Below are 13,255 nucleotides of genomic sequence, written 5' to 3' on the forward strand. Positions count from 1 at the left end.
GCTACAGTCAAAGAGAGCATACAATTTTTATGTGTAGTGAAGACTGTTGTGCCCATAAGGAACTCATGTGTTACCTGCCCAAGTTCTTTGCAAGCCATTAATTCTGTGAATTAAAAAAAATGTATTTACTTGCTATTCTTTTCTTGACAAAACTTAACTGAAAATGGGCTAACTTTGGCTCTGAAACAGTTGTATAATAATCAGTTTTTTTTTTGTTAGAACATATGACAAGAATTATAGGCAGAAACAAAATATAAGGCGATGTCGAAGAGCTGGTGAGTGGACGAGAAAAATGTCTGTCTATGAGATGGACAAAAAAGGAATGAATTACAGGTATAAACTGTGTTGTGAGAATTACAGATACATGGTTGGCTGCGAGTTCTGAAACACTCTGAGTGAATGAAGCCAGGCACAAAATGCTACATACATGCTTTTATTCAGAGGAAATACCAGAATCGATAAGTCAAAGTAGAGATGGCTCAGTGGGATCTCCTCAAAGGCCTGTGACAAGTGGGACAGGGAACAATGACCACAAGCTCACTGTGTAAGGGAATAAAATGCTACAGATCTAGAGCTGGTAATCTTTGCACAGTGTGGTGAGTGTGCTGTGTGCACCTCAGAGCTGCCCACACCAACACAGTGTATTGTGCGTCATGTGCATTTACCGCAAAGTAATGAAAGGGGTCACCCCACAGGATTGCAGTATGTCAGCCTTTCAATGTCTGTGATTTGAGGCTTGGACTAAAAAGAAAATCATCTCTCTTTTTTTTTGTCTGCTAATGGCTTTTGGAGTTTGAAGGTGAGACTAGAGGGCCAGTGTTCAGGCATGGATAGTCAATAGAGTCCTGTTACTTCTGCAGTGCTCTGGCGATCTAGAGACATGACTATCTTTTTATCATGGAGAAATCTTGGAAAATGTCTTAGGATTTGGGTGAAACAAAACTTTCTGACAAGCTTAAAATGCCTGTAAAAACCAGCATGTTGTACAACAGTGATTTAATGCTTTCCATAAATATTTGCCTTAAGACTGATCATTACACTAAAGGCCAACATGAATATGGTCGGTCCCAATTTTCTCAAGTGTTGTGTACAGGCAGTGATCTCGAGATTGACTAAATGAGAAGGTGAAGTCAATTTTAATTCCTGTGGACTGTAGGCTCTGTGGGAGCAGGTGAGAGGGGTGTGTTCACAGTCAGCATCCCATGGCTGCTCAGCAGGATATCTCTCCTCTGTGTTTGTCCTGAAGCTCAAAAAGCTCATCCCAACTCTGTGCTCAACGAGTTTGTATTTTGTTCCCTAGTGCACTTTCTTTTCAACAATTATTACTCATTTGGTTAACTCCAAAAGACAATTGTTATCAGCATCAAGGTCACTTGTGACAAGGTAATTCATTTGTGCTTTGAAGTGAGGTTTAAGAAAAACATTGGTTGTGGCATTATTTTAATAGCCTTTGTGTGCCTTTATCTCTCTCTCTCTCTCTCTCTCTCTCTCTCTCTCTCTATATATATATATATATATATATAGTTGTTCTTGTTCTGACAGCTATAAGTAATTTTTATCAATATATAAAAATATATACTGGCTGTTATTGGTCACATTAAAAACTTCAGAAAAATGGATGATCTTCTAAATAAAAGAATATTTAGAATATTTATTTTTAGGTAAACATTGGCAGAGTGCAGGGTGTCTATGGAAGAGTAGGGGGATAGAAGAACCTGGGGGGAGACATGAGCTCCTTAGACAACAAATCTGAACCCAAGGGGGCTGCAGAGACTGATGCACAACCAAGAACCCTGCATGGAGGGGACCTAGACCCTTTGCTCAGATGCAGTCGATAGGCAGCTCAGTCTCCATGTGGGTCCCTGAATATGGGGAGCAGGGGCTTTCTCTGACACAGACTCTGTTGCCTGCTTGTTGATCACTTCTCTCTGATGGGTCAGCCTTGCCAGGCCACAGAGGAAGTGGATGCAGGCAGTCCTGATGAGACTCGATAGGCTGGGGTCAGATGGTAGGGGAGGAGGGCTTCCTCTTTCTGAGAACTTTCTGAGGGAGAGGTGTTGGGAGAAAGAGAGAGGGAGGATGGGACTGGGAGGGGGCTACAATTGGGATGCAAAGTGAATATATCAAACCAAATAATAAGAAATATGATACAAAGAAGAAAATTATTTTTAAACAAGACGTGACCTTTTCTGAGAATCGGCAGGAAGGATAATGTGAATTCTAAGAGTAAAGAGCCAGTGCTTCTTCTTCTATGAGTGCGGGTACTAGGGTCAAACTCTTGCTGGCAAACTCGAGGCTTGTTAGAAGTTAGGCTTAGAGGCAGGAGGTCTCCAGGGGAAACCCCTTTCTCCATTTCACTCTGAACCGTGAGTGCATTCCTTGCTTCAGGGCTTCTATTACATGCACTTAACTTGCTTCTTTGGAGACTTCTAAAGTGGTTTTGATAAAAGCTATTTTTTTTTCAATTCCCCATAGGCTTCTCAATAGAATAATTTTTGAGGAGATATTTGATTTATTTGGAATTGTGGGAGAAATTTCTGACAAAGTTTAAGATGTCCTATAGAGATTAGCATGTAGCACAATAATAATTTGCCACTAAGCAATAAACTGATCATTAAAATATAGACCAACACAAACATGGTAGATTCTCATTTTCTAAAGAAATATATCTTTATTGGCTTTTTCCATTTTCTTACAAAGCAGTTAAAATACCCATCCTCCTTGCACTTGATGTTAAGATGGCCAATCCTCACGAGATGGTCTGTGGAGGTGCACACTTCTCTATACACCACAGAACAGTGTCATTGCTTGGTCGCATTTTTATAGGAAAGAAGCCAAGCTTCACCAGGTAATATATGCTTAGCTCCCTTCATGAAGAATGTTGGACTAATGTCTAATTTACACAGTGATGACGATAACCTTGGAATCTTACAGATTAAATGCCCACTTCCTACCATAGTGTATAGCTGTCTGAGTATAGGTGTACTAGATACAGCTATAAATAAAATAGTGCTGTAAGGCAACAATACTCTTTGGCTAGTTTAATTGCCTGTGATAGGCTCTTATAAAAGGCTAGAATGAAAATGGCCCCACGATTATTGTCAACCTTAGCACGGAGCTCGTGCGGAAGGACCCTATGCTGCTGACGGTCAGCATCTCCAGGTCCACGATATACTCTCTGGGTCCCGACAGCGACTTCACAAGCACAAGCATTGCACTCACGGGGCTCGTTTGCTAAAATAACAAGAGAAGAGAGGTGAGGAGAGTGAGTTCTCTTGGGCTAGCGTTGGCGTTTTTTGTTAGCATTCTTTCTGTGATAATTAGAGGAAATAATAGGGCGAGGAAGCATTGCTTTGCACCCTCATTCGTAACTCTAGCCTGCCCAGCTGCACTAGCTTCACCGCAAGGACTTGCTCTTAAAATTATCTTATTTTCAAATATTTCTTTTAACATCTGTTAACATTTCGATTTCTCTTTGTTATTAACATTTCTCTACCCATGAACTGAATAGTTCCAGCCTTTCTAAAGCGCTCATGTGAGAATCTGGAGCTGGTAAGAAAAGCTGCCATTTGTTATTTTCTTAACATTGTGCATTTTTTTACATTCTAGTGAAGAAGGAGTTAGGTAAATAGCCAGGCACAGTGGCATATGCCTTGAGTCCCAGAGGCAGAGGCAGACAGAGTTCAAGACCAGCCTGGTCTACCTAAACAAGTTCCAGGACATTCAGGGCTACATAGAGGGACCCTGTGTCAAACAAACAAACAAACAAACAAAGTCAGGTAAGTATTCAACTTAAATAGAACATGACAAATTTTAGGTTATCTGTATATACATAGGATGACCACAAAGGAATATGTACATACATAGATACTCTTGAAATATTGAGGCAAGGCTTTGAAGGCCTTAGAGCAGAGATTCTCAACCTGTGGGCCGAGGTACCGTTTCATAAGCCTTACCTACCTATGAGCATTGGAAAACATATATATTTACATCGTGACTCATAACAGTAGCAAAATTGCAGTTATGAAGTAGTAATGGGAATAATTTTATAATTGGGGGTGGGTCACCACAACATGAAGGATGAGTGGCAGCATTAGAGGGTCCAAGAATCTCTGCCTTTGCATCATTGGGGAGTAAGAGAAGTTCTGTAGAGTAACATGTTCAGCACTGCACATGGAGTGGGCATGGCGGGTGGGGGAAGAGATGCACTGGAGGGATCAGTGAGTGAACGAATGAGCCCAGACACAAATTATAGAAGCATGGATCGAGACTTAGCGATCACTACAAGAGCTGGGAGAGGATGGCGTTGAAGGAATAGACAGAGGAGAGAAATCAAAGAATGAGGCAAAAGCTAGAGAGATGGCTTGGTGGTTAAGCTTGGTTCTGCTCTAATGTGAGGAATGGAGGTCAGATCCCAGAACTGCATTAGGTAGCTTACAGCTGCCTGTACCTCCAACTCCAAGGGACCAGATACCTTCATCTGGCCTCTGCAGGCACCTAGACACACATGTGTCCATATACTCATAAAAACACACAGATACACATAAATGATTTTAAAACTAGGTAAAGAACCAAGCAGAGAAGAAATAGATGCTTAATTGGAGAACATGTAAGTGGACAGCAGTGTCAAGCAGAGCAAAAGAGAATGTGTCCTCAGACTTAACATTATCCACGTCATTGGTGGCTTTTCCCCTACAGCAACCTCAATAAAGTATTTGGACTAAAGGACAAAGAAATGGCCAAGAAGCAAGGAAGCACAAACTAGTCTAGACTTCCAAGGAGGAAGAGAGACGGTGTGACATCTAGAGGGAAAAGCATGACCCAAGCGTAGGAGGCGGAGGGAAAATAATCGACTAGGGTTCCAGAGGAGATGGTATGGGGAGTGTATGGTGCTGGCTGGTCTTGAGAACCAGATGGAGAGCACAGATGTGCACTTTCAGGCTTTAGAATAGGAAATTTGTGTCTGTTCGTGTCAATCCTGGTGTCAGTGATTTCAAAGTAGAAAGTGACTCATCTACTAAAAACATAGGGTAAAAAGACTTATTAGATATAGGGACATTTGAGAACAAGGGCTGAAGAGAATACTATAAAAAGACACAAGGAAATCAATAGCATCGTCGAGAATACTAAGGACCTATCTGAAAGTGGAGATAAACTTTTATAGTGTTACCAATCTGTACTTACAAGCTTGATATGAAATACATGTGGGTTATAGCATTTGCTTGGGGTTGCTGGCTGGGGAAGTGGGGTGCTGATGATAGGTTAAAGAGTGGGAGTGAGTACATGAAGAAAGAAGTTATTGAATATGTCACTGAAGACCAAGGTTCTCATGTGACACTGTTCTCAAAGACAACAAATTGCAGGGCGTGGCTGGGCTTGGGGAATTGAGGCGGGGCAGCAGATGCCGGGGGTAGGAGGGGAGGTCTTGGTGGATGAGACATTGGTCTCAGCTCAGGTTACAGGTGAGGAGTCTTCTGGATTTAGCCCTTCTTTATTTTAGGTCCTCTTCGGAGCAATCTGAGCCATTAACACTTTTCTACACTCTTTCTGAGGGATCTTATCCATAGCATTGGCCTCTGTTTAGGCCAGAGAAGTCAACAGTAAATTGGCCTAAATTACACAGTAAAAAGGTCTTTGAAAGAAGGAACTGTGTGCTGAATGTCTTCTTAGTTCCTCAAAGCAGCCAGCAAAAGCCTGGGAACACCATAGGCACTCAGCCCATGCCCCTGGCTGATCCTTATGCTCTGAAAGCTATCTATAGGTGGGATTTCAGTGTAGAAATCTTGTAGGACTTCATTTTGATTGTGTAATCAATACTCTTAAGAGTGCTTACTTTTATTATTTTAAATTATTTTTCATATTCTTAATTTGAGGTGAGGTCTTTTTCAGAATTTCAGACTAGCCTCAGATGTACTGGATAGCCCAGGCTAGCCTTAATCTTGCAATCCTTCTGACTCTGTGGCCAAAATGCTGGGATCTCAGGCACGTGCATCCACATCTAGCTTTAAATGTTTTTCTTAATTGCAAATAATTTAAAACTCCCTAAGACCATACCAAATTGGTAATGTTTTGTATCATTCATGAGAACATGACTTCTGGAGAAAGTAGTATTTATGCTTTAAAAATCAAGTCAACGCCAGGTGTAGTGGTGCAGGCCTTTAATCCCAGCACTAGGGAGGCAGAGGCAGGCGGATTACTGTGAGTTTGAGGCTAGCGTGTTCCCCAAAGTGAGTCTAGGACAGCCAATTGTACACAGAGAAAGCCTGTCTCAAAAAAGAAAAAAAATCAAGTCAATAAAATCAGATACAAATAAAAATGAATATCAAAATGCCGTGTTTACTGTAGAGGAAAAAACACGCTGGGACTTCATCTAACTGCATGATGGCTAGGCTGGGAAGTTTAATCTTCTTAAGTTGTGGATAAAAGATTAAAATAGAAAGTTACTTTTAAAGAAGCTTTGAGATGAGCCTGCTGTGCTACCATGCAGTTACTGACTATTATTAGGCGTCTAAATTGTGTAAAACTCACATTGAGGCAACTTCCATAAATACCTAGTGCAGCTCAAGTTTAAAACATCCTGTGCTAATGAAACACATTCTTTTCTATTAGGAAAAAGAAAAGCAATAGATTTGGAGTTGAGTTTTTCTCTTCAGAAATTGGCCCTGAGAAATTAATCCCTTCTAATTTTCTGGCAAATAAATGGAATCCTGTTACTGTGGAGCAAGAAGGAAGTTAATATATTAAGGGACAGGATAAATGTGTAAACATCAAAGCAATTTATGAACTTTAGTACAAGAAAAGCTTTCAGAGTGGTTTTCTCTGCACAGTTAAGCAGCATGCATTTGCAGTATGTGTTTGGGGTATGTTTGTGTTTTGGGTGGCTTTTGGCCTCTCAAATCTTAACCTTCCAGAATCTCACTCATTTATAAAAACTATATTTTAATATCTGATAGAATTAGCACATATACCCCAGAGGGCTGGACGCGACGCATACACACAAACTCCTTAGCTTAACTTCCATGTGAATGCACACAGCAACCTCGGCAGCAGCCGTGCCACCTAAGCATACTGAACCACAACTGTGGCAGCAGCCCTGCTACCTAAGCCTACTTACCCGCAGGTAGAACTCTCCGTTTTCATTTCCAGATTTAATCCGAAAAGTATTAATGGTGTTCGCATAAATAGTTGTGGCTTGTATCTGGAAGATGTCTGATGGCACAGACCTGTCGGATCGGATGCTCATGTACTTGTAGACTATGGACTGGGGCAGTTCTCGGCACATAGCGTTGGAGACCGGACAAACACATCGGCTGCAGAGACAGACACAGAAGCAGTCACCATTTTGTCTTGGGAGGACCAGAAAACTATTATGTTCAAAGATGCTAAGGCCTCTTACTTTTCTGATGTTAGAACGTAGGGATCTTGACATGGGTTTCGTGGGTAACAACGAAAGCCGCCGTGATAATTCCAGCACATTTCATCTTCTCGGCATTCATTGGTGGTCTCACATTCATTTATGTCTGCAGTCACAGGGTTAAAGGGCTTACTGACAAGAAAATTGTAGGAGTGGCAGACTCTGGTTTGTAAGGAAACGCAAGGGAGGAAATCTGGACTGTGTTCAGTTTACTTTCATTTATTTATACTTGTTTGGGGGCAGGTGTTAGGGTTTTGCCATGTAGTGAAGGCTGGTGTGGAACTCAGGGTATAAGCAAGCTGGCCTTGTGCTCAAAATTCTGCCTTAGCCTCCGAATATCTAAGGTTACGTGTATATACCACCACGCCTGGCTAGTTCAGTTGCTCTTCGATACAAGACTGGGCGCGACCTGAGTTTACTGCGTTGACAGCAGGAGACACACAGCTGAGCCACTTGTGAGTTAAATCGTACATGGCATTTCATGGTATTTTCTCTTTCACCAGTTGTCCATCTGTTGACCTCAAATGCTGCTGGTTACTGACTTTGCTTATATGAGAGTAAACAAAACACCAACAAAAAAATTTCATCTCCTGTCCCGAGGAGCTGATAACCTAGCTGAGAATATAGATAAGGCAACAGTTACTTCCAGAGTAAAATGTAACTAAGACGCAGGTAAGAACACAGCTGATCATGTGGAGGATTAGGGGCCAGAATCAAAAAGGGACATCACAAGTGGGCCTTCGAGGGTGGTGCTTAGATGAGTCTCATACGTGAAGAGGGGAAAGCTGCCCAGGAGAGGGCAGCTGTTCCAGGAGTCTGTGAAAGAGGTAAGGAGGGAGAGAGAGAGTGAGCAGAAGGGAAGAAAGGAGGGAAGGCAGGCAAGAGAGTTAGTAACAGCACAGGAGGGACAGGCGGTGCTCTGGGCGGGGGTTGCAGTCCCCTTAGGATGCACAGAAACAGTGAGATATGAGGTACTCCACTCATAGAGCACAGGTATTTTACGGCTCTGTGGTGGGAGGCAGATAAGGAAAAGGCAGCGCATACAGTGCAGCGAGATGAGGAGGGTGTCTGGGGAATGAGAGTGCTCTTGGCTCCTTGGGGACTGATTTTAGATTTGGCTGGTTGGATCCTCAGAGGACATTTGAAGAAAAGTTTTTTTTTTTTTTTTTTTTTTTTTTAACTAGCAAGCATTATTGCACGCTAACAGACATGCTTCATGTCCACATTCTTATGTAATTCCCACTTCCTTTTCATATGAATAGTAGCTTATATTTTGTCTCACAGAAGCCCTTTCTGAATCATGCCCTCCCTACAAGGGAGTGTTTTCATTCCTTAATTTATCCTTCCTTGAGTGACTTACCTAATCCTGCTTCGGGTCAGCTATGGGCTGGGTGCTGGGATGTGAACTCTTGTGAATTTTTATACATGATATTCTCCTTTTAGGGTCTTTGTTGCTTTCTATTTCACTTTTTGAAAGTCTGTTTTTTGTTGCTGTGGTGGTGGTTTGGACTCCTCCTAGTGTATGAACTCCTTGCTACTTCCAAATCTTTCCATGAGCTAGTGGCAAGGCACGATCACTTGGCTTTGATGAATGTTATGTTAGTTCAGTTATGACTTCTACAAGCTGTGTGCAGGTAGGGGTGGAGGAGATCTTGGTTGGAATGGAGGAAAAGCAGAGGATAAACTCAAGTTCACAAAATGGCAGGGATAGGTCTATTGTGAGAATAACTTTATGCCTTGACTTTGGAGAAAAGTAATTAATTCCTTGTTGGCTAAACTTTTCTGGAATCCAGGAGGAAACTGGAAAAGCTACACAGTTTCCAAGAGTAAGTTACAGGAAGTATCTTCTTGGCCTGACTATAGTTAAAGAAAAAAAAAAAAAAAAAAAAAAAAAAAAGGAAGTCACTATCGACATATCCTTTAAATATTTTCATCTTTTATTTTGTAAAATGAAGGTGGTGCTCAGTTAGAAGGAACACTAAGATTGGTTTGAAACGTGGAGACAGAGTGGCAAAATGAAACTTGAGGCTACAACTTTACTTATTACTTCCAGTAACCCAGCATCTACAACAGCTATATCATTCTGGAAATTTCTTCAGGAAGAAACAATATTAAAATATTCAATATGTGAGCAGCTGCATTCTGTTTTGACCCTCTCTAGACACACACATGCATGGTGTGCTGACTTTTGTGAGCTTATAGTCATGAGAACTCTTATCAGACTCTATGAACTTTTTGAAAGAAGTTAAGAATCCCAATATGTTAGATTATACTTTATTCTTACAAGTGATGCTAGAGCAAGGTTTCGGAAGGAGGCAATTGCTTTAAATGATAGAAGAGTGTAAATCTGACAAAAAGATATTTTGCAAAACCAAGCATCTTGGTGCTATGTATCCTCAACATGACCACACTCATGAACTCCCACTTGCAATTTCAATACATTTTAACCCTTAACTAGAATAGGAAATATTTCTGAAGATGTAGCTCAGGCAAATAAGATCCTATTATGCATTAATATAAATCTATTTTTGCGGAATATCAAACCCATTTGTGATTAGAAACACACAGATAGTTGCTTGGATGAGTCTAGGGGAATTGATCAAAATATTTAAATGGCCAATATTTTCCTACACGTACTATTCCTATCTCAACTAGGGTTCAGTGTAATCATTGCAATGCAATATTTTCCCACAGTTAACATTTGCAGAGTTTCCAGTAACCTGGGAAGGGCTATAAAGATGTTCATTGTAAGATGTCATTCTCACTCTTCATTCAACTGTGGAGAATGTCCTGTCCATTGGCTAGATCTGCGTAGGGGTTTGAAGTTTACTGCACGTATTGTCCTTGGCTGATGCCATAGTTTGAGCAGGACCCCTGGGCCCAGATCTGCCCATTGTAATGTTCTTCTTGTAGGTTTCTAGGACCCTCTGGAGAGTGAGGTCTGACTTTCACAGGAACGCTGGTACCCAATATTTGACCACGTCCCCTGGATGGGGAGACCTGTTGGCACTCAGAGGAAGGATAGCAGGCTACCAAGAAGAGACTTGATACCCTATGAGCATATACAGGGGGAGGAGGTCCCCCTCAGTCACAGTCATAGGGGAGGGGAGTAAGGGAAAATGGGAGGGAGGAAGGAATGGAAGGATACAAGGGATGGGATAACCACTGAGATGTAATATGAATAAATTAATAAAAATATGTCATTCTCATCACACAGCTACTGGTTGGGGTCTGCTTATAGACTACAAATTCTCAGGTCTTGGATGCCCTCTGTTCCGTCTGCAATTGTGGTATTAGTCTAAGAGTCCACTGGTCTTGTTCTTTTAAAAATAAGATCTTTCCTGTCTTCTAGTAGTCTTTCTAACGCCATGAAAAAAGGGCTCTACAGATTTAGTATTGCTCGTTTACATTGTTAAGTAAATTTCATCAAAACACCATGAGTAGTGTAAATCATTTCAAGTGTTATCTTCTTTCATTCCCACACTTGCCCTTTTCAAAGGAGAAAGCCAAAGTTTAGAGAGGTCTGCTTATTTGTTTTGGTTTTACAGATAGAGTGCAATAGAGTTAGATTCAAGTAGGTTGTCACTAGGTTCAGTTAGATTTTTTTGTTTTCCACTGTTTTGTGTAAGTGTCTTTATATTAGATTTTCTAGATTGTCTATATTCTTTTGTCTTTGCCACTTTTTCTCCCATTAATGAAATTTCAAACTAAACAGCATTGAAGGTTAGGGGAGAAGGGTGAATTTTCCCATCTTCCTGGCAGACTCTGAATCTTGTGTTAGCTGAGAGCTGTCTCGTCTTTTTGTGTGAAGACACAAGGAACATTTGAGCATTTATTTTGAAATTGGGGCTAGGATTAATACTTGCTTTTCTGGAGTTGTTCACGTTGTTGAAACACATATTAATATCTATCATGGGGAGTTTTGTTTTTCTCAACACCTAAAATCCTACATTATTTGTCTCAGAGTGGTAACAGATGCCTGTAATCCCGGCACTTAGGAGGCAGAGGCTGAACAGCTACAAATGTGAAGCCAGCCTGGGTTATATAGCAAGACCCTCTTTCTGTCACTCTCCACGTTGCACAAATCAGAATGTTGCTCTTTCAGAGACTTGGAGGCTTGCTGAAGGTATGTCTAAGATTGAGCTCTGAGCTCAAAACTCAGAGTAAAATGTTTTAGTGACTGAATCTTTTTTGCTTTTTTTGGTAGATTATTGGAAGGTATAATTCCATATATAGTAAGATAGTAAGCAATATAAAATTTTCTTTTTTAAAAAATCACACTTTTAGAAGGAAGTTACTTTAAAGTTTGAAGAAAGTCAGAGTTTTCAACAAATGTCCCTTTCATAGAATGGACGGTATTCTCTTATGAATCAGGAGCTCAAATTGTACAACCAAGGCAGGAAAATGAAAGTCTGAATGCGGCAACCTTCTTCACAGCCTTCCCCGCTAACTTCAAACACTTCACCTGTGTAGGAGCGATGGGCTTACCCTGACAGGTCCTGCTTCGCACCACTTGGTATCCCTGTGGGCACATGCACGAGAACTTCCCAGGTTCGTTGACACATTGATACTGACACAGGTAGCTTGAGGTTCTGCACTCATCGATATCTGTAGAACCAGACAAAAGCACGGGCATAGAGCTGAGAAACTTTCCTGCCAGATAAGCTAAAGAGCATCAAAGCAGTACAAACTCTGTAATAATAATAATAATAATAATAATAATAATAATAATAATAATAATAATAATAATAAAAATAAAAATAATGATAATGATAATAATGATAATGATAATGATAATAATAATAATAATAATAAAAATAAAATAATGATAATAATAATAATGATAATAATAATAATAATAATAATAATAATAAAAGCAAGGCTCTATCTGACTTGCTCCTCTGTGCCTCCCAGCCTGCACATTTTCTAATAGAAGTTTTCACGGAAGCTAAGCAGACAAGGGAGTGGCCCCGTGACTGACACACTTTACTTTGTTTTTGCAGAACTACTCAGGTAGCAGATTTGTGTTCGCCTGTTCATAGTGGTGTGACTCTGCAGCTCAACTGTCCTCCACTTTGAACTTCAAGTCCAACCCTTTGCAGTTTTGTACAGGTGACATCTTTACATGATGTGGCCTCCTGGAGAAGAATCTCTTGCATTTCAGAGTTAGGGACCATCCTGTAGTTGGCTAAGTGGGGCAGAGGCAGCAGTCCTGAGCTGGTCCCTTATGGTTTTAAGCACAGTTGCATGGTTTGAGGTTTCTTTGGATGGATTATGACTTATGTGGTGCCCAATAATCATGGACAGAATCATGAGGGATTAAATGTGGATGGCATCTCCTTCAGGATGCCTAGAATTATTCAGGATGAGCATATACACTGGGCTGTGAAGGCTACCCATTCCATTGAGCGAGTGTCTTTTTACTCATTGGAAATTGCAACCTAGACTCCTTTACAAATGTGTTCAAGCCACACAGTCCATGGAGAAAGCAAAGCTAAGGGCCAGGTCTCTCTATTTTTTTTTTTTTAATCACAGCCCCAGCTCTTTGTAAACCTAACTGTGCAGATTCTATCTTGAGAAATTTTGGCTGGGGTCTGCAATTCTCAGTTTCTCATGAGCTCCCAGCAGAAGCTGCCCTGCTGTGACGTTACCTTCACAGTTGATCCTGTCACTGCTCAGCTCGTATCCCTGGTTACACTGGCAGATGAATGAGCCGAGAATGTTGTAGCATTGCTGAGCACACTGGTTGCTGGCATCACATTCATTTATGTCTGCAAAGAAAGGTTTTAATGTGCACGTGCCTCTGCACATCTGCAGCAGGACAGCTTAAGCTCGGCCTTG

At 41.0% G+C, this 13,255-nt stretch overlaps 1 protein-coding gene across 2 annotated transcripts in view; it reads right to left on the reverse strand.

Annotated features, from left to right (window-relative positions):
- Positions 1 to 2,628: 2,628 nt before the first annotated feature.
- Positions 2,629 to 13,255, reverse strand: part of Efemp1 (EGF containing fibulin extracellular matrix protein 1) — a 60,988-nt gene continuing 50,361 nt past the window's right edge. For both annotated transcript variants that reach the window (XM_051164832.1, XM_051164834.1), the window contains exons 7-11: positions 13,066 to 13,185; positions 11,903 to 12,022; positions 7,397 to 7,520; positions 7,115 to 7,310; positions 2,629 to 3,234 (exon numbers count right to left, since the gene is read on the reverse strand). In XM_051164832.1, the coding sequence (XP_051020789.1) occupies positions 3,073 to 3,234; positions 7,115 to 7,310; positions 7,397 to 7,520; positions 11,903 to 12,022; positions 13,066 to 13,185 (722 nt within the window). In that variant the 3' untranslated portion in view covers positions 2,629 to 3,072. The remainder of the gene's footprint in view (positions 3,235 to 7,114; positions 7,311 to 7,396; positions 7,521 to 11,902; positions 12,023 to 13,065; positions 13,186 to 13,255) is intronic.

This window comes from Acomys russatus, chromosome 22 (genome assembly GCF_903995435.1).
Source record: "Acomys russatus chromosome 22, mAcoRus1.1, whole genome shotgun sequence".
NCBI classification, from domain to species: domain Eukaryota; kingdom Metazoa; phylum Chordata; class Mammalia; order Rodentia; family Muridae; genus Acomys; species Acomys russatus.